The 27,733-nt window shown below is 30.0% G+C and overlaps 3 protein-coding genes across 3 annotated transcripts; 1 reads left to right on the top strand and 2 right to left on the bottom strand.

Annotated features, from left to right (window-relative positions):
- Positions 1-23: 23 nt before the first annotated feature.
- K444DRAFT_658023 (uncharacterized protein) lies at positions 24-828 on the bottom strand (the record flags this gene model as incomplete). The annotated part of the gene is made up of 2 exons (XM_024886209.1): positions 24-199; positions 261-828. The coding sequence occupies 2 exons, from the start codon at positions 826-828 to the stop codon at positions 24-26; spliced, it is 744 nt and encodes a 247-aa protein (XP_024726372.1).
- Positions 829-6,190: 5,362 nt separating this feature from the next.
- Positions 6,191-6,781, top strand: K444DRAFT_671072 (uncharacterized protein; the record flags this gene model as incomplete). Its single annotated transcript, XM_024887707.1, has 1 exon — positions 6,191-6,781. The coding sequence occupies one exon, from the start codon at positions 6,191-6,193 to the stop codon at positions 6,779-6,781; it is 591 nt and encodes a 196-aa protein (XP_024726371.1).
- Positions 6,782-9,985: 3,204 nt separating this feature from the next.
- On the bottom strand, positions 9,986-11,495 carry K444DRAFT_300450 (uncharacterized protein). The gene has a single exon (XM_024871714.1). It carries the CDS (start codon positions 11,462-11,464, stop codon positions 10,187-10,189), a length of 1,278 nt encoding a protein of 425 aa, XP_024726370.1. The 5' UTR covers positions 11,465-11,495; the 3' UTR covers positions 9,986-10,186.
- Between the last annotated feature and the right edge of the window lie 16,238 nt (positions 11,496-27,733).

Raw genomic sequence — 27,733 nt, 5'->3', positions numbered from 1 at the left:
ATTCAAACACGGTCTCACTGACCTCATTGTTCCTTCCCTTCGCTCTCCTTCTTCTTCTGCCTCATAGTCTTCCACCTCATAAACCAACAACATATTGGGAACAAAGCAGTGTTGACCGCACACCACGCAAAAAGAACTCCAAAATTGAGGCCAATCTGACTATGGGTGTCGAACAAGATCGTTCGACTCGCGTTGACAACTGCGAAACTTATCACTGTATCAACCAAAGTGCTTCCAGATGAAGTGGACATTGGACTCACTATGATGTAAAGGCCACGCATAACCCCATCGATAAAAGCCAGGCGCAAGCGTAATACTATAGAAACTCGTGCTCACGTTCGTGATGACCCAGAAAATGAGCCAGAAACTCGTATACGGCATGCCCACAACCATTGCGACATTCTCGCACGCTAATCCAAGCGCTTTCATGCCGACGAAATCGATCATCCAATATACCGGGAAACTGCCCTTTCCGTAAACCGTCGCTGGATTCGCGACTTCTGTGTGTGGGGCTGGACCGCTGGAGAAGGGGATTTGGAACGCGAGGGAGATGAGTGAGTAGAAGAGGGAGAGGAAGAGGTATGTTGTCACAGTTGCGATCCAGCGCAAGATGATGAGTTGGTAGAAGTGCAGCGGGCGCTGCCGTTGGATGAACTTCATGTGGATTGGGAGGTAGAATGAGAAGGAGAAGAAAGATATAATAATCAGATAGATCAGTCCAATCGTGATTGCCGGGATCGCAACAGGCGGGTAGAAGGGTCGAAGGTTGAATGTTGAGAATCCGATCGCGGGATCGACGGCTTGAGGTGCGGCTTGGATGTTGGACATTATTGTTGATGATTGTGCGGCTCGAGAGAGCACTTCACCTGCCCTACTGAGGCCCACAGCTAGCTACAGCGATATTACTAACTATCGTTAAAATCGCATTTTTAAGCGACGCGCGCAAAAGGGTAAGAACACCAAAACCATGAAACTATTTTCTACGACTTCTCAGTAGTAGTCGGACTTGACGTCGCACTAAAGGGGCCCTTCCCTTTAGTCGGGGAAAGCAAGTTGTCCCGGGAAAGCAAGATGTCCCGTACTAAATAAAATCCTTAATAACTTGAAACCTTAACCTTTTAAAATAATTCTTCCAAAAAATTAATACTTAGTTCTTATATAATATTTTAAGCTAGATTTATAACTAGTAATAAGAGAAGAAGAAATAGTAGTAACCGGAAATCAAATATATAAGCTTACTAGAAATATTTTAAAAATAATAATAGTTAATATATAAACTTGAGATAAGTAAATAAATTAATAAAATTAAAATATAAGTTATCTCTAAATAGTTTTTTTTAACTCTTTTTGAAATTAACTTTATTACTAATAAGATACTAGATAATTAAGATTATAATAATAATAAAAGAAACTTAATAATATTAAATAAATATAATAATATATATTAAAGATTTTATTAAGTTTACTTATATATTTCTGGCTATAATATAAATAACTTTCGAGATTAGCTAGCTTTAAATTTAAAAGATCTTTTTTTATTAGTTTACGAGTATTATAAGTAATTAACTAAAAGCTCTAATAAAACTTTACTTTTAATATTTTAAGCTAATTTTAATTCGGAATTTAAATAAAAATTGCTTTTAACTTTTTATTAAGCTAATTAGCAAGTATATTAAAAGCTATTTCGGTATAAAAATATATATATCTAATATTCTAATTCCTATATATTAATTTAATTTAATTTAATTTATTAATTATATTATAATAATAAGTTTCTTATTCCCGAAATTATTTTTAATTTAATATTTATTTTTAGCTCCTATATTCTTTTATTTAATATATTCTTTAAAATATTAGCCTTTAAGGTTTCAAGTATTAACTTTCCGAAAAGGCTTTATAGTTTCAATATTCTAGATAATTTAAATAAATAATAATTATTACTTCGAGAAATATTTAATAAGAAGTTTGTTTTTTATTAAAGACTTTATAAAATATATAGTATTTATATTATTTATAAACTTAAGCTATTATTAAACTTAATATAATATTAGATAAAGAAAAATAACTAGATTATAGGCTTTATTAAAATTATAAAGCCGTATTACTTTTATAACTTAATAGCTAAGAGGCTAAATAAAAGCTATAAATACTTCCCTTTTTTTCTTTATATATATATATTTATATGAATATAAGATATTTAATATAATAAATATTAGTAATTTTATATAAAATCTTATTCTCTAGTATTCTAATATTAATATCTTTCTTAAATATTATTTTAATTAAAGAATTAATATTAATTATTTAAAGATTTATTATAATATGAAATTAAAGAAAAAGTTAATAAAATTTGCTTATTTAATAAGCTAGTTAATTAATTTCCGGTAGCTATAAAAGTTAATATTATAATAATTCGTATTAATTAAATATTTTTTATATATTATAAAATTGGCCTAATATATAAATCGACTTTTAAGAATTTTAAAAAATAGCCCGAAAAAGGCAAAATATTAGAAAGCTTATTAATATCTTTAAAATAAAATAAAATAATAATAAAGGCTATTTCTAATTAAAACTATTAATTGCTTTAAAAAGAAGTAACTAGTAATTAATAATAAATAATTAAAAAAAAATATATAATATATTAAAATAGTTTAATTAAATAATATTAAAATAGCTATTTCTAATTAATATAAATTTTATTTTATTTAAGATATTATTATTAGAAAAGGAATTATAATAATTAATAATATAATAATATATTATAATATAAAGAAAAAAAGATCTTATTTATATATTTAATATAATAAGCCTATTAATACTAGTATTTCTATAATTATAAAGGCAAAAAAGTAAGTATAATCGGAGCTTAATATTATATTAAGCCAGGTAATTTTATTTATAATATTAAATAAGAGACTAATAAAGTATTTCTTATATCTTAAAAACTAGTAATTAATAATTTATAAAAGGATTTATAATTATACTATTTCTAGTTCTTTTAGTAAATATTTTTATAATAAATATATTAAAAAGATATTAGTAAAATAATAAATTAATTATAGCCTTTATAATATTAGGCTTTTATATTAGATATATTTACTAAATTATATAAAGAAATATTATAAAACTGTCTTATAATATATTACTTATATTAATATTATATAATATATATTTCGAAATATAAATAAAAGCAAAATTAATACATTTTCTAATAAAGTTTAAGTAATATTAGATCTTTATCTTTAATATTATTATTTGATTCTTTCTTTTAAAATACTTAAAAAAAGTTATTATAGCTTTATAATATCTTATATTTATATACTATTATTTATAATAATTAGTTTATATATTTTGAGCTATTTATTTAATTATTATATTTCTTTTATATTTTAATTATTTGGCTTTTATTATAAATATTAGCTTCTATATCTTTAAAATAAGCTAATAAACTTAAAGAAAATATTATAAATATAAGATCTAGAGCCTAAAAAGTAAAGTTAAATTGTTTTTATTTTAATAATTTAAAGCTAAGAAAGGGAAAACTAGAATATAAGAGGCTATAAGAAAGTATATATATCCTATAATATACTAGTTTATAAGGGGCTTAGCCTTCTAAATATGCTTTTCTAGTAAGGCGGCTGCATTATATATATTTAAAAAGCAATAAGATATAAGTAACTATTAGGTGACTATATTAGCTAACGAAGTCAAAAGCTAATTCGTAATAAAGAAGATTCTTTAATAAGAAGAAAGTATATAGGCTTTGGCAAAACATTAATTCAAAAATTATAATTCGTACTTGTTCTCCTTAACTTATTCCGGATTTGATTATTAATAGCTTATATAAGCTTACTATAGTTTCTTATTTAAGGTATTTTACTTTATACTTTATAATATAGCTAAAGAAATATATCTCAGACTTATACTTTACTAATTCCCGCAATAATAAAAAACGAATTAAAGATACTAAGAGTAGCTTGCTGAAGAACTCGTATTACTAGATCCTTGAAAACTTCGACTTTTAATAGTAACGTAACGACTAGCAAAGCCAATTGCTATAGATTAAGGGCGGCCCCGGTAAGGGAAGATAATGCTACTCTACGGCATTATTAATAAGCTAGAAAAGTCAATGCTTAAAACAGGTATATTATCCTATTTCTTTTATTAAGCCACGAACTTGCGAATTAATCATACTATAGCTATGCTACGAGGGCTATTATACCTGCTCCTCAACCAGTATTCGTCGCTTGTCTCACATATATAGAAGAAGCATGACCATGCAAGAAAAGTGCTCTTTAAGAATATGAATGCCTAGATTGCCTTATGCGAGATCTTTACAAATATCTTACGGGACCCAAACCTAAATAACACTTACCTAATTATTAATGCGCTTAACGAATGCGAGATAAACTTGCCAAAATTACTAGATTTCATTATCCAGTAATCCCCTATATTATCTCGAGTTAAGTGAATCGTCTCTAGCCGTAACTGGCCCGACATCGAGGAAAGGCTAGAGATGGCGGGCCGCAAAGGTGAGGCTGTGCCTCGAGCTTAACCCAGAGTCTGTTTCTATGGCTATTGGCAGCTTTATTTAGTATAAGGTGTCTCAGCTAGTAAAGAGAAAGAAATACGATGACAAAATGCGAGACGCTATACTAGACTATCTATCCTTACATGCAAATGGCATGTTTCTCTAAATAGCATTAGTTTATTAAAACCTTGAGAAGATCTTATAATGGAAGGCTATCGCCAAACTAAGCACGTTTTCGCCTAGACTCGATTCTCTCTACGAGCGGATAATTGCACAGATATATAGCTTAGATAACGCTAATTTATATAAACAAATTCTAGCCTCAATTGCTATTATATACCGACCCATTATACTCAAAGAGCTAATATCTCTCCTCGTAATGCTTAATAATATAGCTAATAATCTAGTATTAGTATAAGAAGAAATCGGCTTTTACGGCTCGTTTTTTATTATTCGAGAAAGCACTATCTACTTCGTATATTAGTTGGCCAAGAACTTTTTATTCAAAAAAGCATCTAATAATATTTTTCCTTCTAATATAAGAGATATATATTATACTATCTTCTTATAATTACTACGAGTCATGTCTAAGATACTCTAGTGTGACATATATAGCCTACATGCTCCCGGAATCTCTATTAACCAAGTCGAGCCCCCCGATCCAGACCCACTAGCCGTAATACAATACTCTTATCTCTATTAGGGGAACCATTTAATCGATTATAATATTAGAGGGAACATAATTAATGACCTCAAAAACGGTGGCTCGGTCTATACCTTTTTAAACACGAGCTATCTTTACTGGCTCGAGGCCACGATTTCTGCAGCCACGATCGCACTCGTTTTCGAGCGTCTTTGAATCACGCAGCTTTTTGGATAACGAATTCAATTTTGTATTCGGCCATATGCGCCAGCTGCGAGACAAAGACCATTACGCCTCCGTTGAAATGCTTTCCATACAGGCTTGGCGATAATCCTGGAACGGTTGGAACGATCCAGGGCAAAGTACCTTACATAGTAAATTTGTATATGAGGTACTTCCTAATTAAACGAGCCTCACGAAAACTCAAAACACTTCTTTTTGCCGCATTGAGATAAGCTTAAATCTAAATTTCCTATATATAATAGAAATAGAAAGCCAGGATTAAATAGAGTAATTACGTAACTAAAAAAAATTTTTATACGATTAGTAGTTATAAAGTTATTTATAAGTCTAAGTGGAAGTATGCTATAAGCTCCCTATAATTATAGGGCAGTTTAAGGCCTAAGGTACAATCTCGCTTACGAGCCTGCTGACAAAAGTCTGTGGTTTTAGCGTATTTCGCTAACAAAACAGCCCTGAAAAGGATTTCAATAATTATAATTTACATCGCAATTTTGTAGACTAAGTTCTTAAAACTAAATATACCTTCTTTTATTGAATACTCTCGAGTCTTAAGATAGTATTATTAATAGTTATCTAATTATCGTGGAGTGAAGTTGATGACTTTGGTTTGGCGAGGCCTGAAAAAATCGCTAAAACCACAGACTTTTGTCAGCAGGCTCGTTAGGAACGATACGGATCGTTCCAGGATTATCGCCAAGCCTGTTTCCATAGACCGGTTTCGCAAAGTCCACTTTGAGAGACTCCAACGATGGTATCTTGTAACCATCAATATGGCCAGAAGCCTCTCGCTAGAGAAAGACGCATTTCAAATTTGGGCAGTTGCATATCTCGAACTCTATCACTTATTGCTGAGAATCATGTTCAAGACGCTGTTGTTTGGATCCGAGATGGCATTCGACGAATATACCACCGACTTTGAGAAACTCATCGCATATGCCGAGATAGCCATTAGCAAACCCTCTGTTGACAATCAACCAACCTTATCCTTCGATCTAAACATCATACTGCCACTCTTCTTCCTTGCGCTGAAGTGCCGAGTTCTTCCGCTCAGACGCCAGGCCGGGTCATTGCTGAGGCAAGCCCCAGACCGGGAAGGTATGTGGCGTCGCGAAAGTGTCATCAAAGTCTGCGGGTGGAAGATAGCTATGGAAGAGCAAGGCCGCAGCTGTTTATCAGAGACTGATGTATTGCCAGAAGCTGCGCGGATATTCAAAGAACACATCCCGAAAGAGGATTGGGGCAAGCTCAATGAGAATGCTCGGCCCCGAATATGTTTTAGCAGAGGTGTTTGTGGAGTCGTGGAGTTCGTAACAGCTCCAGATGATTTCGAGGATGTCTATGACATGGGTAACATGTTATAGTTGTGAGGGACTCGATGTACTGAGTTCGAGTAAGCAATTAACCTTAAACCTGCATAAAACAGCAGCATAATAGTGATTGAATTTGTTCCAAATTTTGTCGAGTTTTTTTTCTTCCATGACAAAACACTGCTGTCTTCAAAACTGCTTCAATTTGTTGAAACCTGGATCAGGCTGAGCTTTTGGAGACAATTTTGCCATCGCAGCAAATAATCACGGCAGCCGCTAATCAGATTAGTGATATTTATAGCATTCAGATAAATATTTACAGCTCGCGACCTGCGTCAAAATAGAATCTAACCTTTCAAGACCCGAAGCAAGAGACTCTGCATGTGGCGAAGCATGTCGGTAGGCTGAGCCACGCGGCTCGGAGCAGTCCCGCTTCACAGGTTGTTACACAAGCTTCGGTCCTGCGAATCTGCAGCACCATGTTGCGTGATATTCCAATGATAAGTCCCTGCCTTGATACACTGCGAGTGTAAGCTCTCGAGAGTATACTATATTTGGTATATGCTACGTTAGGAACAGGCTCTCGGGTATTAAGAGCGATGTGCGCCGAGAAGGCTATAGGCTAGGGATATGCTCTTGTGAGCTCGAAGTATAGAGCCCTGTACTTGAATACTATAACGATAGTCCCCCCTGAGGGTAGACTATGTAGACTCTTCTGTGTGAAAATTTGCATAGTAAGCTGTGTCATATTCAATGTCTTCCTCTGTCTGATCTTCAACTGGGCTATCCCCGAAGTTTCTAATCCGCAGACAAGCTGAAAGCAAATGGGTTGTCCGAATATTTCACCGCTTATGAAGGCAGCTAGCTATAGTGATTCGGTTCTCACTTTCCCTTTCAATAGTAAAAGATGTTTATTAAAAGAGTAGTGGGTGGTTGAGTATCTTAATAAGATATGAATGGTTAGACGCCATTGTCTACGCTCTCTTTCACCCTAGGCCCAAGATTATGCAGGTCCTTCTTGACCCGGGCCCGGTAGACGTGAATAAGAAAGATACTTCCCAAGGTTATGGCTATCTGCATGCGTTTAATGTGTTGAGTATTGAAGGTATTGAAATTGACAGAAATGGGGTGGCCTTGTTATCACATATATAATCTTATATGAATGAGAGATGTTAACATGATCTCTAATCGTTAATTCCTTATTCCTTAATTTCCCACCGAAAATCTCATATTCAAGCTTGAAGCGATACATTGAGTGCCTCCAAGAGTGTTATACCACTGCCACTAGCTTTCTTCTAACCTTTATAGCACGGAATATTTAATGACTCGTCGATTATGTTGTTGCCATCCCGGCTAAGATGGGGTTAATAGGGATGCTGTAAAAAGGTCATAAAAGGAAAGCCTAATCCCCCTGCGCAGCTTCTCTTATAGTAAAGTTTTCAACGATTTTCTCGTAGTACTCTTCAGACTAATTTGTTATATCCCTGACTTCGCAGCTTTGCTCCATTAAGGAATATACAAGCGTGATACACTGCCTACAGTTTCGCAAGAAGTTATATATGTGGAGCTTGTATCTGAGCTAAGAGAAATGGTTATAAAGAGAAGTATCTTAAGCTAGCATGAGTTTTTTTTTAATGTCTGTCGTTGTATAGGGAAGTACTGTGTTCTGCGGAGCATCGGAAAAAAAGTAGAGTAGAGATATACTGCGGTGCTGCAGAGCAAAGCTGCGTCGCCGCGAAAAGTTGCGCTACCGCGTAAAAGTGTTGCGGTAGCCGGGGTCGCGGTACCGCAAATCGGGACTAGAAAGCGTGCAGCTACGGTGCCGCAGAAAAGTTGCGCTACCGCGTAAAAGTGTTGCGGCGACAGGAAAGCTTGCGCAAAATCGAGAGCTGGCGTTACCGCGGCTTGTGTTACCACGGAGCAGAAGCATAACGGTTCTCATGTCTTCATATATTTGACTAACCCAAGTGCAATGAAATCATGTGACCAAAGGTTCCAAATTTGGGAAAGAACTCCAACCAGTAATTGCGCGAAGCAAAAATTTAATGCCGCCTGGCTGTGAACGCGGCAAAGGATTGTTGTGCTCACTGGTCATGTAGTTTCGCCGGCATCCAAGCGATTGCTGCCATCGCATCGATCGCCTACCCACATGCGGCCGAACTGCTTAGCGAATGCTGCATCCTCCCTTCTGTATTCTGTTTATGCTGGGTATTCGGAATCTATTTTCTGAATCCATACCTCCCTTCTCCAGAAACGTATTCCCCGCGCGAAACCACTTCCGCACGAAACCATGTCTTCCGCACGAAACCATGTCCTCCGCACGAAACCATGTCTCCGCACGAATTCGGTCTAGAAAGTTAGAAACTGATGCTTATTTATACTCCTGTAACGCGTACTTTTAAGTCTTATTTTCCAACAATGAACAGGTCCTGACAGCCGCTGGCTGCGTGGTTGATACAATTGCCAAGATCTCTGAGCCTCTGTACGTTCATGGTCCTGAAAGCGAGGTGTTGCCAACGCTCAAGGCATTCCATAGCTGGTGGACGTTCTTCATTGATAATGTTGGGTCCACAGATGAGAACCTAGCAGTCTTCCAAAGAACGTTTGTTGGTGGGTCTTGGGCGCCGTCCTACTCGGAAGCGAGTTCAAAGAGGATCAAACGGAGCGTCTCACGCTCTTCTTCAGCCTTATACAAAGACTCCTTCCGCATCTAGTAAAGGGCGATTCTCCTGTTCCGGTGTTAAAAGCAGACAACCCTGCAGATGACGAGATCTTGGAGAAGCGTGAACGCGCCATAGTTTCCTCGGCAGCCCTGAGGATGCATGCCAAGCGTCTTGTTATCTCGGAGGACAAACGCATTGGCTTTGCTCCGCAGAGGGTTGAGATTGGCGATAAGATTGTTGTGCTCCTAGGATGCAGCTTTCCTGTTGTTTTGAGGGAGGGGCTGGTGGGCATTGGGAGCTGATTGGAGAGATATATGTCGATGGCATTATGAGAGGAGGAGTGACGGACAGTCTCGAGACTGGAAAATACCAGGAACGGAATTTTGAGATTCATTAGAGTTTCTTGAACGTCAAAAAGTGGTCGAAGGTGGTTACAAAAGTGCCAGAGTTACACTGTTCTTGCAAATCCCCTCACAATAATTGTACCATTGGGCAATGAACTGTTAGTATCCAAGGCCAGGGAAATCATCAGTTGTTCCGCAAGTCTTCTGTGTAAGTAGTTCGCTTCTGCGCTTCCTAGGTTTGGGGCTTCTGTACAGAAGGCTCGGCCAACAACGATATTACAACGGCCACCTGGGCATATGTTGCAGAGGAGACTAGAGTTTATACAATGATCATGTAGAAAAGTCAAAGATAAGTTCATTACTTCGTGAATATAAGCTTGAAGAGTAGATGAACATACCTCCGGGCTGTCAATTGAATTACTCAACCCTTCTTACATTGCTGTGACGGGATACTAGTCCTTGAATTGACTCGGCTCTCCTACCTTGCCTGTGTCGATAAGCTTCTCAATATGCCTTCGTGCGCTCACTAGAAATCCCGGGAAAATTTTGTATTTGGCGCCCTGTCTAATCATACGGTCCCAATCCCGGACCAGAGTGCTCAGGCTTAGCAGAATCTCGTTAACTTCAGTATCCGAATCCATCTGAGTTCTGGAATCTTCAATGGTCTGATTCGGGGGAAAGTGAGATTCTAGCTCTTCGTTTGAGTGAAGTGACAGATTATGGAAAGTTGCATTGTCGAGGCCTGCTGGGGCATCGGGGTTGTCGTCCAGCCAGAAATCTGAACCATCCATGGTATCTGATGAAGCTGTCTCAAATTGCGGCAATGTCGTCTGCATTTGCAAACCTGATTGTTGCGGAATCATCTGATCGAGTCCTTCTCCACTCTGTTGGTTATGTTGAGAGTGTGTTTGTGCCATTTCTGCCCGCTTGGGCTTTTTCCTCTCTGGTCTGGTTTCACTTTCAGCTTGGAGCGGTCGCTTGGATCTCTTGCTCATCAACTTCATGCATGCCGATTTTTTAGCTTGAAGGACTTTTTGCGCATCCCGAAGCTCTTCCACTGCTTTACGGATCGCAGGGTCCGTCTCGTTCGCGTCAATATCGATGTCGATGTTAGTGCACTCGTTTTGATGAATGGCATCGAGGTGCTTGCGCGTTGCGTCCGAGTACTCGATCAAGTTGCCCCGAAAGCGCACATCGGTTTCATACCAGTATTCCTGAAAAGACACGGTGAAGAATTGTATTGTTTGGTTTGTCTCTGGAGACTGGTTGGCTAGAACTAAGTTCCACTCAATTCCAGAAAGAAGTGCTGATCTCGATATGTTCGATGAGCCGACGATTGCAGTAGCGTGTCCATCGAGATATCTGAACAACCATGCTTTGGCGTGGAATGTGAGCCGCCGATCGCTTGGGTAGTTGAATACTTTGATGTCAATGTTGTTGAACCTCTTGAGTGTCTCAAGGGCTGCTAGCTCAGTTGTGCCCATTTGTAGTGTGGTTATGATTCGGACTTTGACTGCCATCTCCTGCAGTTGTTCGAAGAATTTCCGTAACCTAACTACTCCACTCGTCTGGACATAGGCGCAGATGATATCTAGCGTCTTCAGATCGGTGTGATCGAGCTCGGCGAATAACCGGCTCTTGAGGTTATCGGAGTCGGTCTCGAGGAAGTTCCTGAGGTTATCCGGGTTCGTCGAGACGGGGTTTGGCTTTCCAGTGATTAGGGAGCTCATAATGAAACGTTTGTTTAACCCGATACTCCGGTTTGTCGTTTTTGTCGTCGATATTTCTTTCGAATATCACCGAAAAGAGGAGAAGGCTATATCATGCGTAGTGTATGTTACACAAGGCATTCTCCAGCCACTCCCCCTTTTGGTGGAGGCGCAGCTCCGGATGGCTGATGTCTCAACCGGATTTCGCACCGCCTCGACGCCCTGCCAGTGCCATCACTCACTTCATCTCCTATTCTTTTCTCGTCTTCGATTTGTCAACAACCCTCTCTATTTTAAACCCAGTGGGCGCTCTTAGCCCCGATGCAGTGTGCTTAGTGTTGAATTCGCTCTGCAGGGCCTCCAATGACTTTATCAGCTGGGCTCAGCCTACGAAGCGGCTCTGGACACTGCTCCCAATAAGCAAATAAAATTGATTCTGCTGAGGCACCTTTCCTCTTCCTCTGTACTCAAAATAACCTTTGCTTCTATCACAAGGCAACGTGAGCGTTACATTTTTGTTGATAATAATATTGATTGTTTCGATAAGTGAGTGTAAAATTACACTTAAAGCCTTAAGCTCGTCTTTGAGATCGCGTATAGATTTGAGATGATATTCAAAGCTTTAAACCGTTTAAGTAAGTATAATGCTAGATTAGAAAGCGAAGGTGACTAAAGTCAATATCTTAGAAACCCGTCTTATAAGTTTTGCCATCGCGTTACTCGATTTCCTGCTTAAATGCACGCCCCGCTTACGTGCACGGGCGAATTACATACAAAATCGCGAAAACTCACAACTTTTAAAATTTAATAATTATACAAATAATTAAGATATAAACTAACTTTCTTAAATAAAATATAATGAAATAACTAAATTTAGTATTATGAATTAAAAATTAAAAATTCAAAGGTTTATTAGCTTTTATATATACTTTAGTATATTTTGAAATAGAAAACTTATTTAAATTAAGTTATTTAATACTTTATATTTCAATATTTTAAAAAGCTATTAAATTATAAATAAATATAAATAAAAAAGTTTATAATTTATATTTTTTATAATTTTTTTAAATGTAATATAAGAAAATAGTAATAATTTGTAATTATAAGGTATTTATTAGTAAGTAATAAGACAATAGAATAAATTAGTGAGTTATGAAACCATAGTATTAAATTTAGTATAGAACTAATCTCTATTTCTCCTATAAGGTCCAGGGAAGCTCCCTCTAAATAGGAGGCCCCAATAACATATATATAATTAGTAATTTATAAGCCTAATACTTATAATATAAATAGTAATTAGTTATAATATTAAAGGGCCTTTAATCTCCCTAATTAATACCCGTAATATCCGAGGTTCGTTATATGCCCTTAAGTTACATATAATCCTGTATATATTATAACTATATTCCCCTCCTAGGATCTTATTCCCAAGATCTATTAATCTATCCTAGTAAAACATTTAATTAATTATATATTTAATTAAGATAAACTTCTAGTATCTTGAGAGATAGGTTTACTAATATAATCTAGGTAATAGATATAAAAATCATCTAATTAAATTAGGGCTAAGTAAGTAAAAAGAAAGAGTAATTATATCCCAGATATAGGAGCTAGCCGGTAATTATGATTTTGTTTAGGATCTGAGTATTCTAATTAGCTTAATCCAAAATACTAAGGCGCTATCCTACGAAATTAATACTACTTATTAGACCTCGTATTAGAATAATCTAAATAGCTATATAGAAAGAATTTAATAAATATTTATATAAGAAACCTATACGAATATTTCTGAAGTCCTAGAGATTATTTATAGGCTTCTAGAAGTATATATTAATTAGTTATACTAATTTCCGATTAGGACTAGTACGAAAACTAGTAATTAATCCAGGTAGTTCTCTATTTCTATAAAAGGATCTCTTTATATTACTATATACTTTCTTCCTTTCTAATAATTATATATATAATAACTTTTTCTATTATTACTTTCTAGCCTCTTCTTTTATTCTTTTCCAAGTTTTCTTTAATTATTTTTAATTAATTCTATAATATCTTTTTCTGGCTTTATTATCTATTTATATAATAATAAGTATAAAGATAACTTTATAGCCTCTTTTCCTATTACTAGTAAATACTTGAAATATTTTAAGTATTTATTTATTAATTCCTTTACCTTATATACTATAGTACCTAGTAAGAAGAATTATAACTATTATAATAAGGGTTCTAAGTCTTATATATTAGTAAGTTCTTTAGCTTTAATATTTATTAAAGCTAATACAATTTTAGATTTCTTATTACTTATTAGAAACTTACTAGTTCTAGAAAGATATTATTATAATCTTTAAGAAATTTCTTAAAACATATCCTAAATAATATTATTAATTAGGTTTTTAAAGACTAAAAGAATACTAATAAGCTTCGGAATTCTTTTTCTTATCTTAATAAGATAAATAATAATACTATTTAAGTTAATATCCTAAAAATAAGTTTTTTCTAATATATTTAGATACTTATTAATTTCTTAAAGAAATATTATAATATTTATTTTTAAGGTATTAATCTTATTACTAAGCTTATTATAGAGATTACTAAATAGTTTACTATTAGTATTTTAAATACTAATAATATAATACTTATAATTATTCGGGACTTAACTTTAGAAGTTTAGGCTTTCTATAAAATATATATAGCTATTATAAGTTCCTTACTTGCCTTTTTTAATATCCTTAATACTAATATTATTATAATATAACTATATTTTATTAAGAAATAAGCAGATTCCGGAAAATATTAGCTAATTCTTTATTAAGTCCTAAATAGAGCTAGTATTTAGTATTCTTGCTTTAGGAATTAGGAATTTATAAGAATTAGAGTTTATTTATTTAAGATATTTATAGCTAGTTTACTTATAATAAATCTTTCTTAATCCTAAATCTTTTTCTAATAATTTAAATATAATTCTTATAAGCCTTAATAAAACCCTAGAAAACCTTTATAAATAAAAAAACCCTAGAGAAAAAATATCTTTATTATTATTCCGGGCCTTTTCTTAACTATCTAGATCCTCTTTTTCTTTTAAGTAGCCTTTTTCTTAATAGTCCAGAATTCTTTTTAATCTTAAGAAACTATTAAAAAATAGTTTTAGATTCTAAGCTATAGTTTTAGTTATATAATTTCAGAAGTTCCTTAGAATTTTTAAGATTAGAAAAAGTAGGTAATTAGATATTATAATCTTTAGGCCAGGCTTTTTATTTAATTAAATACTATTACTTTTTATTTTTATTATTTTATTAGTAATTAATAATAACTTCTATTTCCTATTCTTATTTTTTATTATTATTTACTAATTCCAGAAGTTCTCTAAAGAAATATAAATATAGCTTCTAATTCTTTTTATTATATATTATTTAAAAAAAGAAATATAGAAAGTTAAATATAAATAATTATATATATTTAGTAATTCTAATTTATATACTAAATTACTAATATATTTAAGGATTCTAAATAGACCTATAAATTTTAGTTTAAGCTTTTCTATTTTAAGTTTAATATTCTTTATTAATAGTATTATCTAGGCTTTTTTAAAATAATATTTAGCTAATTAGTATTTATTATAATAGGTTTTCTAATTATTTTATATATAATATTATAAATCTTTAAGCTTTTTTTACTTTATTTTAAAAGTTTCTAGCCTCTTATATATAGCTAGTATCTTTTTTATAATTCTATTCTCAGGATTTCATAGAAATTAAAAATAATATCTATAATATATATAAAAAGATATATTTTATAAAACCTAATATTTTGAATTATTATATATAAATTCCATAAAAAATAACTTCTTAAACTAGTTATTCTTTTAAGTATTATAATAATATCTCAGGTAATATTCTAAAATCTAATTCTGCCTTTTTATTTAATTATTTATCTAAGAATAATAAGTTATACTTAAATACTATTTATATATTAAATAAAAGCAAAAAGTAAACTAGAACTAGCTAGTAAATACTATTCTTTAATTAGAAATAATTTTATTAAAAAAGCTAAAGATTAAGAAAACATATTCCTATATAATCTTAATAAGCTCCGGAAAGTTAATAGTCTTATAATATATAATATAGCTTACTATTTTAGAATACTAGTTAATAACTATAAGAATTATATTAAAATCGGGACTTCTTACTAGGTTCTTATATAATAATAGACCTATAATAAAATTTATAGAGATCTTATCTCAGGGTCTTTTAGGCTATAGTAAACTACTAAGTAAACTATATAGCAAATGCCTCTTTATCTTAACTTTCTAGTAAATATTATATTCTTAATAATAATTACAAATATTTCCTTTTATATTCTTCTAATATTAAGACCTTTTAAGAAGCTCAAGAGTTTTCTTTACTTTATAATATCCTGCTATTAGGTTATTATAATAAAGCTTTATGATTTCTTAATATAAAGCGGGATTATTAGATATAATAATTCTAGAATAGTATTTAAATAGGCCCGAATTATTTTTCCAAATTTCTTTTTCTTTAGTATTTTTCTTACTAAGCCTCTATTTTATAATATTCTAATATCGAGAATTATTTCTCTAAGTTATCTAGATAATATCTAGAAGAAATTTAGATAAAGAAGCTAGTACTATAGCTTTTTTAGTAGCCGCATATATTTATATATAGGAAATTAGATATTTATAATTATTTAATTTAAAAACTCGAGAAACCAAGAAATCTTTAGTTTTATTAAGTAATATAATTATAGATATTCCTATTACCTTAGCTATAATAGTAAAGCCTTTAAAGCATTTTCCTATATCTTATTTCTTAACTAATTCTATAATTAAGAAATCTATAAGATAATCTATTTACTTATCTTATAATAAATATTTTTCCTTAGCTATTATAGATATAGTAAGTATTAAATAATACTTATTCTAAAGAAAGAACTTTTTAGATATTTATAAGAACCTCTAAATTATAATTATAAAAGCTTTCTTTAACTTATTCTAAAAAATCAGAAGCCAAGTTATATTAATAAGACTTTTTTTATAATTAGGTCTTTTACTAGGTCTATTTACTAGGTTTAAGGCGCCTTTATAGTAAATAATATTAAAATTATATATTATAAGATATATTACCTAATATACTTAATAGCTTTCTAGATATTTTATTTCTATAAAGTATTAGAGATTATTATAATCTATAATAATCTCAATTATAAACCTGAACTTTTTAAGATAATAGTACTAATACTTAAAGGCTTTAATAATTATAAGTAGCTCCCTATTATAAGTACTATAGTTATATTTAGCTCCGGAGAGTTTCCGGAACTAGAATACTACTAGATACTAGTATTTTTTTAGGCTATTACTAGAATTAACTTATTATAAAATAGTACTAGTAATTACGAATTTTAATATATTAGTTTTAATATAACTTTTCTTAGAAAAGTCAAAATAAACTAGAATAAGTATTATAGTAAAAGCTTTTTTTAAAGTCTTAATATTATAAGTACAAGATCTAGGGCCTAGAAAGCGTGATTAGACTGTCTCTATTTCGACGATTCAAAGCTAAAGAAAGAAGAGGATCCCGAAGGAGCCTCGGATCTAAATAATCGCAAGCTATATACGGGCCCACGTACTAGCTTAAGCTCGGGGTCACATATAATAATCAGGTAACTATAAATACCTCGCTCAGATACCAGATGCCTCTCTAGCTCTAGTCTAATCCCTACTAGTACCATATATCATAATAACCATAATATTACTTCCTTCCCTTAAAGTAAGCTTGTTCCCGAGCTTTAAAAGTCCCTATTAAATTTCCAAGTTATAGGTCACATATTAAAGGCCAGGGCCTTTTGCACGTGACTTTAAAGGATTTCCGTTTATATTATGCGGTTCTAGCAATATATTATTCTTGGTATAGTCTAACTAATAGGGGAGATTCTAGGGTAGTCCTAGCTATTCGGGATTCTTATTATAGAAGCTCTAAAAAGCTAGGGCGCTATTACTTAATAAGGAAGCGAGATACTACTCTGGATCTGGGTCCTATTCTTTTTACTAGACTCGGTATTTTAGCTTCCCACAAAGCAGTTTCACCGCTTATATCTCTTGAACTTTATATTCCGTTTCCCTGTCTTATAGTTCTAATAGTAGAGGCTCCGGATTTGCTTATCCGGGAAAAGGATTACCTAGATCTTTATATAGCTTCTCTATATAGAATACCGGATATATTCTTATTAATTCCGGAAGCTTAAGCCTAAAAGAATATCCCACTTATTCCAGGATTTCATATAGTTCTTTTATTTAGTAAGCTAGCTTGCGGCTCAAATAATTATTCTTCTAGTACTTAGTAGTAATTTATACCTTATTTCCTATTCTAAAGTCTACTAGTTAGCGGTATTTATTAGCTTGAGTAATATAGTATTCTTGTACTTATATTATGTTTTTCTATATCTTTTACTATAATTTATAGAGCCATATTACTAGGGCCTTTATTTCCTGTCTATTTAGCTCTTTTTTTAGGGTGCCTAATTATACTTGAGTTTTCTAGTCAAATAATATCTATAGTTTATAGCTTTTCTCTATAAGAAACAGGAATTAGCCTATAGTCTCGTAAACTAGAGCTACCTACTAGTAATTAATTATTACTACCTATTTATTCTAATTATCCTAGTAATAATTCACGTAGAAATATAGCTATTAATTAAAATACTAGTTAATAATCTCTATCTAGCTATTAGTTTAGGAATAATTAGTAATTAATAACTTGAGCTTTATACTAATATACTTATAGAACTTGCTCTAGAAATCTAATATGAACTAGGGGCCTTAATTAGATACTATAGTCTCCGGAATATTAACTTAGTAAACTATATAAATAAGAAATAGGGATACTAACTCTTTAGCTATTACTATATCTCGGACAGGAATTATAATAGGATACTTGCCTAGATAGTTAATAAAGATTACTACTATATTATACTTATTTTTATTTTCTAGGTACTTCTTGAAATTCACTAATATATATTACCAGAAGTAGTTAGGAACTAGTAATAAATACAAGAGCCCTAACTACTTGTCTTTAGGAATATGGGATTATTAGTAGATATAGTAATTATTCTTATACTAATTAATATCTATATCTTGGCCTGGCTAGTAATAGCGGGCCTAAAAAAGCTATTAAAGCTTGGCTTATCCTAGATATTCTATTAGGGGCTATATATATATCTCTTAAATAAGGGCAGTATATAAGGATATCTCGGGTATTATTATACTATTAGGTATAAATAGTTTACTATATTATAAGAGGAGGCTATCTTATAATATCTAAATGCCTTTCTTCTTATTTCTTGCTTTATCCCGTAACTCTTCTAGCTCTAGTAACTCTCGGTTCTCGCTTAATAGCTTATTTACTAGCTAGATACTATTATACTAGGTTTCTTCTTAAGCCAGGCTTATAAAGGCCTTAATTAGGGCTAACTAGAGATCCCGTATAATATTATTATTAATTTTTTATTATAGGAGAAGAATTTAGGTTTAGTAGGCTACTATTATCTTATTCTAGATAGTTATATTCTCGTATTTCTTACTTAGGATATTTGCTTATTTATTTAACTTGCCTGCCTAATATATAAGCTTAAAATAGTAATAGGAAAGATATTTTGCCTAGTAAGCTTATTTTACTAAGAGCTTCTTTATAGTTATAAAGTACTCGAGGGCTTAGTAGTCTAAATAAATTATAAAGAGTGCCTCCTATAGGCCTTCTAGCTCTACTCGCTATTTAGTTAAAAAAATAATAATAGCAAGTATCTCTTTATTATAAATATTATAGTTTAGTTCTACTAATTATATAATCTTAGAAAAGAATACTACTAGGTACTAGAGTCCTATCTAGAGGTCTTACTATAAGAGAATACCGGCTATAACTCTATTTAATATATCTGTTTTAATTATAGTAAAAAGATTTGGGTTATAGTAATATAGAATTAGTACCGAGAATATAGCTTATTTTAGTTTAGTAAAACCTTCTTAATACTAATTTATCTACTTAAATAGAACTCTCTTATATATTAGAGCTATTAGGGGCTTTATTATATAGCTATATTCCGTAATAAAGTACTAATAAAAGTTATAAAAACCTAGAAAGCCTTATATTTCTTTAACTATTTTTAGTAATTACTAGTTCTTAATAACTACTATTTTATCTGAGTCTATTTTAATACTTCTAGTAAAGATAATAAAGCCTAGATACTTTATATAAATAACTTTAAACTCTAATTTCTTAATATTTACTTAGAGGCTAGTATCCCGTAATTACTAAAGAACCTTTTATATATAGTCTTTATATTTTAGGGAATTATTCGAGTAAATTAGGATATTATCTAAGTAAGCTATATAAAAGATATTAAGGTAATTAAAGAGAATATTATTTATATATCTCTAATATATAGCAGGGCCATTAGTTAGGCCTTCCTAAAAAAACCTTATACTTATAGGCCCTATATCTCATATGAAATATTATAAGTTTTTCTAATTCTGGGTCTATTTAGATCTAATAAAATACTTGCCAAATATCTAGCTTTATATAAATCTTGGCTTAAGCTAGCTATATAAGGGTCTTATAAATAAGGGAAAAAGGATAATAGTTCTTCTATATTAAGTTATTTAGCTTATAATAATTAATATAGAATTAGAGAGCTCTATTAGCCTTCTTTATAAAAAGAATCAGGAATATAAAAGGGAACTAGCTTGGCTTAATAAAGCCCTATTAGAGGTTCTCTTTAAGGAAGCACTTGACCTCCTATAGCTTATAAGTCAACTATTAATAAAGCGGGAAATACCCTAGGCTCTCTGGGCCTTCGGGATTATTAATCTAAATCTTATAGTTATATAATTAATATAGAAATAAGATATTTAATACTTCCTTTAAGAAAATATCTGCAAAATCCTTAAACTTCTCTAATAAGACTCTTACTAGCTACTATAGCTCTATCTCTCCTGGCTATTACTTGCCTGGAACAAACTCGTTCTCTTATTATAATTCTAGCTCTTTATTAATCTCGAAAAACGATATTATAAAGAAAAGGTTCTCCTTCTTCTATAGGTTTATCTAGAAAGCAGCTAGCGAGATACCTATAATATTAACCGAGGGCCTTAACTAGATCTTATAGCTTTTCTTTAGATAATATGGTTTTAATATTTCTATTTCTAGCTTAAGAAAAACTTCTATATTTCCTAAGGCTACTTATATTTCTTTATAGTATTAAGCTTAATCCTTTTACTATATATGGCTTTCTGAGCCCGGGTTAGGAAAAGAATAAGGAAGTTTCCTCTTTATAAGCTAAGGTCTCTAGAACTTATTTATAGCTATAGCTTTATTTCTTTTATCTGCGTTTTCTTAGTACTAGTCGCTTTTCCCAGATTCCAAGTTCTTATATATAGTAGTTAGGACCTTATCCTAACCCTTTTTTCTAGGCTAATTATCTGGCCAGATTAATTTTCTATTCTTATAATTAATTAGGATACTAGTACTTATAAATTACTATTATTCCAAAATTATATTATACTTACCTAGCCCTATAACTAGTATAGGTACTAGGATCTTCCGTTTATTAATTAAGAGTATAAGCTCAATATAATAAGTAATAAGTATGGCCTGCTTATTATTAAACCCCCTTATATTATAGGGTAATACTAATTAAGTAAGCTTAATATCTAGAAATTATTTAATTATTCTTATAAACTTAAAATTAATAAAAGTATATTTATTTACTCTAGTATTAATAAAAGAAGAAGTCTTAATACCTAATTTATTATTACTAATTATATAAGGAAATATAAATACTTTATTTCCTAGTAACTAGCTTAAATTAACTTTTATTATATTTATATAATATAGCCCTAAAGAGAAGACTTTCTTTAGAAGTCCTTATTTCCCTATTCTATATCCTTAAATAGCTTACTTATAATAAGTACTACTAGCTTGGCTACTAAAACTTACTTTATATATTTTGTCTTGGGCTCTAGATAATTCCTAGACATATAATTAAATCCATTATAATTATAGTACTTAAGATCTGAGAATCCGGGCTTTAGGGTAATAGGCTTGTCTATTACTAGGGTCTTAGAAGCAGGCTTTATATAAGGGGCGCCTCCTGGGCTTGGCTTATTTATACTTTTATTAGCTTTCTTAAATGCCTATTCTTTCTTTTTATAGCGAGCTCGGATCTACTAATTATTTATAATATAGTATTATATGAACTCTATAGTACGGATAGCCAGGTTATTATAATACATAGCTATAGCCTCTTAAAGCTTCCAGGTGAGCTTATTATTCAGGTCGTCCTTAAGATCCTATAGATTAATATTTCCGTCTACTATATGCCTCAGGAATAGAATATAGAACTCCTGAAAAATCTGGCCCTTCTTTATAGATAGCTTCTTAAATGCTTGCCGAGCATTATACTCCTTATTCGGATTACTATATAGCTTCTCTAGATAGGTATATAGTTCCCTAATAGTCTTATATATATATTAACTATTCTGGTTCAGGCGAGAAAAGATTAATATAAGAATATGGCTACTTATATAGCCAGATATATAAATAATCTTAAGGTTCTTTGTCTAATAGGTATTAGAGTTACTGCAGAGCTTATTCTTAATCTGAACTAACTAATTATTAAAGGTAATACTATTCTTGGTTATACCTTTAAAAATAAAAGAATTAGGGAGTTTAACTAAGTATCTATTTTCTAAAGCAAGGGAACCGGTTATTCCGGCAGGCTATATAATAAGCTTCTTAATAATAGCTTTATTCTTTTATAGGACTTGCTTAGTTTCTCTTAGCTAATTCCGATAATTCTCGCTATAGGCAAGGATATTATACATCTTCAGAATTAGCTTAATAATCTCTTTATATAAAGCCTCTGGGTTCTAAAGTAACTCTTGGAACTTTGCCTTTAATAAGGCAGGTCCCTTTTCTTCTTCTGTTCTCTAGAAGAAAGTATCTCTTTTACTATAAATATTAACGGAATACTCAGACTCCTCAGGAGACTTAATAAGAGGCTCTGGTTTATCTTCTAGTAATATACTAGTAGTATCTTGCGCCATAGCTTCTTCTGACTTGCCTAGTTATTCCAGGACTTGCTTTCTTATAGATCTTCGTTTAATAGTAAGATTACTAGCCTATCCGCTTGCCTGGCCAGTCCAGGGCTTTCTTGCCTAGTTATTCTAGGGCTTTCTTTTATTCTAATATTAGTTAACCGGTTCGGGAATAGCCACGGCATATTACGTCTATACTTGTCAAAAACTAATCGGATAGGTATTATTTAAATTCTCTACAGGATTAAGAAATAGGTAAGCTTTGAATTATATTACGAGTACAAGATCTAGGGCCTAAAAGGCGTAATTAGACTATTTCTATTTCGACGATTTAAAGCTAAAGAGAGAAGAGGATCCCAAAAGAGCCTCGGATCTAAATAATCACAAGCTATATACGGGCCTATATACTAGCTTAAGCTTGGGATCACGTGTAATAATCAGGTAACTATAGATGCCTTGCTTAGATACCAGATACCTCTCTAGCTCTAGTCTAACCCCTACTAGTATTATATATTATAATAACTATAATACTTAAAGCTTTTAGCTACTTTATTTATTTATATAAAGGAATCAAATTTCCGGCCTTTTTTTATTTCTTTTAAGAAATCTATTAAGCCTATAATTACCTGAGAATAATAGTAAATAAATCTATAATAGAAATTAGTAAATCCAAGAAATACTTAAATATTATAAAATAATTCTGGTTCTAGCTATTTAATAATACTATAGACCTATTTAGGATCTATATAAATACTTTTTATTCTAATAATAAAGCCTAAAAATTTGATTTCCTTAATATTAAACTCGTATTTACTAAGTTTATAAAATAGGTTATTTTTATATAATCTAGTAAATATCTAATAAATATAATTATAGTATTTATTTTTATTTCGGGAATAAATAAAAATATTATCTAAATAAATAATTATAAAATAATCCAGAAGCCTTATAAATATAGTATTAATATATATTTGAAATATAGCAGGTATATTAGCTAGCCTAAAAGGTATTATAAGATATTTAAAATAATTATAATAGGTCCTAAAAGCTATTTTCTACTCGTGTTTTTTATAAATTCTTATCTAATAATATATATTCTTAAGATCTAGCTTTATAAAGATCTTGGCTCCTTAAAGCTAGTTAAGGGTCTTATTAATAAAAGAAAGCGAATACTAATTCTTAATTATAACTTAATTAAGTTTATAATAATTAATATAAAGATATAGCTCTTTATTTTTCTTGAGAATAAAAAGAATAAATACTTTTACTAGGCTTTTACTAGGCCTTATCTAATATTTATAAAATATATCCTATAAATATAAATATAATACTTCTAGTTAGATCTCTAATAAATTATATAAAGGCCTATATAGAACCGTATTATTTATATTAATAAAGTATTTAATATTACTAAAATTAGGAAGTTCTAAAGCTTTATTAGGGTTAAAAACCTCTAAAAAGTCTTTATATTTATTATTTCAGAGATAAATAAGTATCTCTAAAGCTTCTTTCTAGAAAGTATTAATTTACTATATTAAAAACTCCTGTTTAGTATTACTAGAACTATATAATAAAATAGAAATCTAGTAATTATTATAAATATATAAAGCCTATTATCTAGAATAGTTATATTTACCTTTAGTTAAGAATAAAACTTGAGATACTAGCTTAGGATACTAGTTAAGCTTCTTACTAAATTCTTTTAGTATTAGGATCTTAATATTATTAGGCTATATAGGTATATATATCTATTATTTCTTAATATAGTCTATATATTATATAAGAATTACTTTATAAAATTCCATACTAAAAATAAAGCTATAAGAGCTAATATTCTTATATTTATAGAACTAGAGCTTAAAAAAACGCATTTTACTATAATTATTTATAATAAATATTTTAAAATTATAGGCTTAATAGACCTTAAATTAGTTCTTATAAAAGATTATAAATTCTTAATTATATTTAGCTAAAATAATAAAGCCCCGGCTTTAAGCCTAATTATTATTAAGGAAATTATAGTCTAATCTAATATTACTAAGTCTATTATATATTTCCGAAATACTTATTTCTAGCTATATTAATCTTATTTAAATAATTATATAAAGTAATATATCTTTTTTATTATAGCTAAAATTATTAATATTTAAGATTTAGCCTTCTCTTTTCTCTATTTCTTAGGAAAATCTCCTCTAGAGTACTTCTCTATAGTAATAATATTAACTTGCTTTTATAAATATCTTAATTCTTCTATAGTTTTGGCCTTATTAAAGTTCTACTAAGCCTATTTAGTATATTTAAAATATTTCATATTTCCTAAGAAATATCTTTTTTATTTATAAGTTTAATAAACTATACCTAAAATAGAACTAGTACTTTATTAAGGCCTTAAAAGGGCTAAAGTATTATCTAAGGATTTCTTATATAATTTTCGGAATTTATTCTTTCTTTTTTAATAGCCTTATAAATTAGAATTTACTAAGTTAGAGTTCTTAGGAGCAGAATTACTCTTACTAGACTTTCTTGCCTTTATTTTTCTTAATTTAGGATAAGTAGTATATTTTACTTTCTAAGCTTTCTTAAACTATTTAGAAATAAATACTACCTTATTTCCTAAGAAAATAAATATAAGTATCTAATAAGTCTTATAATTAGATAAAATAATATTAAGAGTTTAAACCCGGTTTCTTTTAGAATATAGGTTCTAGTTAATTTCGAGACTAATTATCCGAGTATATAACTCGGTAACTATTTTATTATTTTTCTAATAAAGATCTTAAAGCTTCTTAAAGATATCTTATTAATAGATTTAAAATACTTAAAGTATATTAGCTAAGTAAACCTTAAATTACTTCTAATAAACCTTATATAATAATAGGCTTTACTTTATTATAGCCTCCCAAGTATTATAAGATTTGTTCCTAAGAGTATTTATAATAGAGTTAATTCTAGAAAAGTATTTATTATAAGTCTAAGATTAGGTTCTAAAAACTACTTTTTAGAAAAATATAAAGGTTCTTTATTTCTTAAAAGACTTTCTATAATATAAATCAGGTATCCGGACTTTAAGAAGCTTCTTTTAGTCCAAATATATCTTTAGGATATTATATAATAGCTTTTAATAAATAGTATCTGTGACGGCAGGAACAGAGCAATGGAACGAGGCTCAAAGATTAATGATTTCCAATGTCTTAAGAATTTAAAGCTAAGGAGGACAGGAGTGAGGTGTGGCAGTGGATAAGTAGGTATGGCCAAGACCACTGAAACGCCGAGCTTTGGAAGCGAGCTTGGTTTGAACCATAGCTTGGAACCTTAGCTGAAACCAACCCCTTTGGCTAAAACCACGTCCGTATCAACCATGTGACACCAGCCGTCACAGTATCGAGATTATTCTTAAAGCTTATTATATTAGAAAAGAAAATAGGTTCTAATCCTATTTTAGGAAATTCTCTAATAGGAATTATTAAGGAAAATAGAATAGACTTATAAATAGAGTTTTTATAAGATATAGTAAACTATAAGATATTCCTAAAGATACTCTTATATTACTCTAATTATAGGATATATTAGTTAATTATATTTACTAATTCTTACTTTTATTAAAGCGCTTTAACTTTAGTATATAATCTCTATTTTATAGCTTAGGTAATAATAACTTAGGTATTAATCTCGGTATCTTAATTATTACCGGGATTATTTCTATTATTATTACTAGCTCTCGGAGGCTCCTAAAGGGCCCTATTAAAAGTATTAGATAAGTCTTTACTATTACTTATATTAGAATTAATCTGGTCGACTTTCTCTATAGGAATAGCTCTAGTAAGGAATTATATATTTCGCAGATTTCAAGATATAATTACTTATTAAACTATTTTCTTTAAGGATAAAGAGATTAGCTTATAAGGTATTTATTAGTAGGTAATAAGATAATAGAATAAATTAGTAAGTTATGAAACCATAGTATTAAATTTAGTATAGAACTAATCTCTATCCCTCTTATAAGGTCTAGGGAAGCCCTCTCTAAATAGGAGGCCCTAATAACATATATATAATTAGTAATTTATAAGCCTAATACTTATAATATAAATAGTAGTTAGTTATAATATTAAAGGGCCTTTAATTTCCCTAATTAATACCCGTAATATCCGAGGTTCGTTATATGCCCTTAAGTCACGTGCGACCCTATATATATTATAGTAATTTAGTTCTAAAAATAATAATTTAAAAAAGATTTATATATAAATAAAGTATTTAATAGAAAATTTAAGAGTTTATTAGTTTAATTATAAAATTTAGCTTATATTTATATAATTTCTTTAATTTTTTTAATTTTATATATAAAAAATAAAATAAATAAAAGGCTTTATTATAAGATTATTTAATTATTTAAGTTTTTTAATATATAAATTATATATTTATAAATAAAAATATCTTAAAATATTCTTATTTAATTATTTTTTAATAAAAATGCATTTTTATAAATATATATTTAATAACTTTTAAAATAATAATATATAATAAATATATAATAAAACTAATTATAAATCTGAACTTTCTATTATTATAAAAATAAAAATAAAACTTAATATTTAATAATTTTCTTATTATTATATTAAATTTAAAATAAAATAAAAGATTTATAATATTTTAATTAAAAAATTAAATTTATATATATAAAGAATATATACTTAAATTTTAATCTTTTATATACTATTTATAATTATAATTAAATTTTTTAATTAAAGGATTTCTTTTTAAATAATATATTATTAACTTTATATAAATTTAATTTTTTTGAAAATAAATCTTAAAATTTGTTACGTGACTTAGCGTGTAGCTAGTGCTTTTAGCCCGGCACATAGCCTTTAGCTTAATTTAAGCTCTTTACTACTACTGCAATATTACCTTATTATAACAAAATTTTAAAACTTTTAAAGTATTTAATTTATTTTAAGAGCTATTTTTATAAGGTTTTCGATTTTTAAACTAATATTTATATATGAGTTAATATTAAAATAATATAAAATATAAAATATTATTATTATAATAAAAGTTATTAAAGAATTTATTATATTTGCTAATATTAATAATTTTTAATAAATTTCTATTATAATACCTTAATATATTATAACCTTATATAATATAAATAATAGATTATCTAATAATTAAATTTTAACTTACTTTTTATT

Source organism: Hyaloscypha bicolor (assembly GCF_002865645.1).
Source record: "Hyaloscypha bicolor E unplaced genomic scaffold K444scaffold_191, whole genome shotgun sequence".
In the NCBI taxonomy this organism is placed as follows: domain Eukaryota; kingdom Fungi; phylum Ascomycota; class Leotiomycetes; order Helotiales; family Hyaloscyphaceae; genus Hyaloscypha; species Hyaloscypha bicolor.
The sequence above is the reverse complement of the archived record's forward strand: the minus strand, read 5'-3'. Positions and strand labels throughout refer to the sequence as shown.

Excerpts from the sequence above, each read along its gene's own strand:
- K444DRAFT_300450 (XM_024871714.1), bottom strand. The coding sequence starts at position 11,464 with ATGAGCTCCCTAATCACTGGAAAGCCAAACCCCGTCTCGACGAACCCG.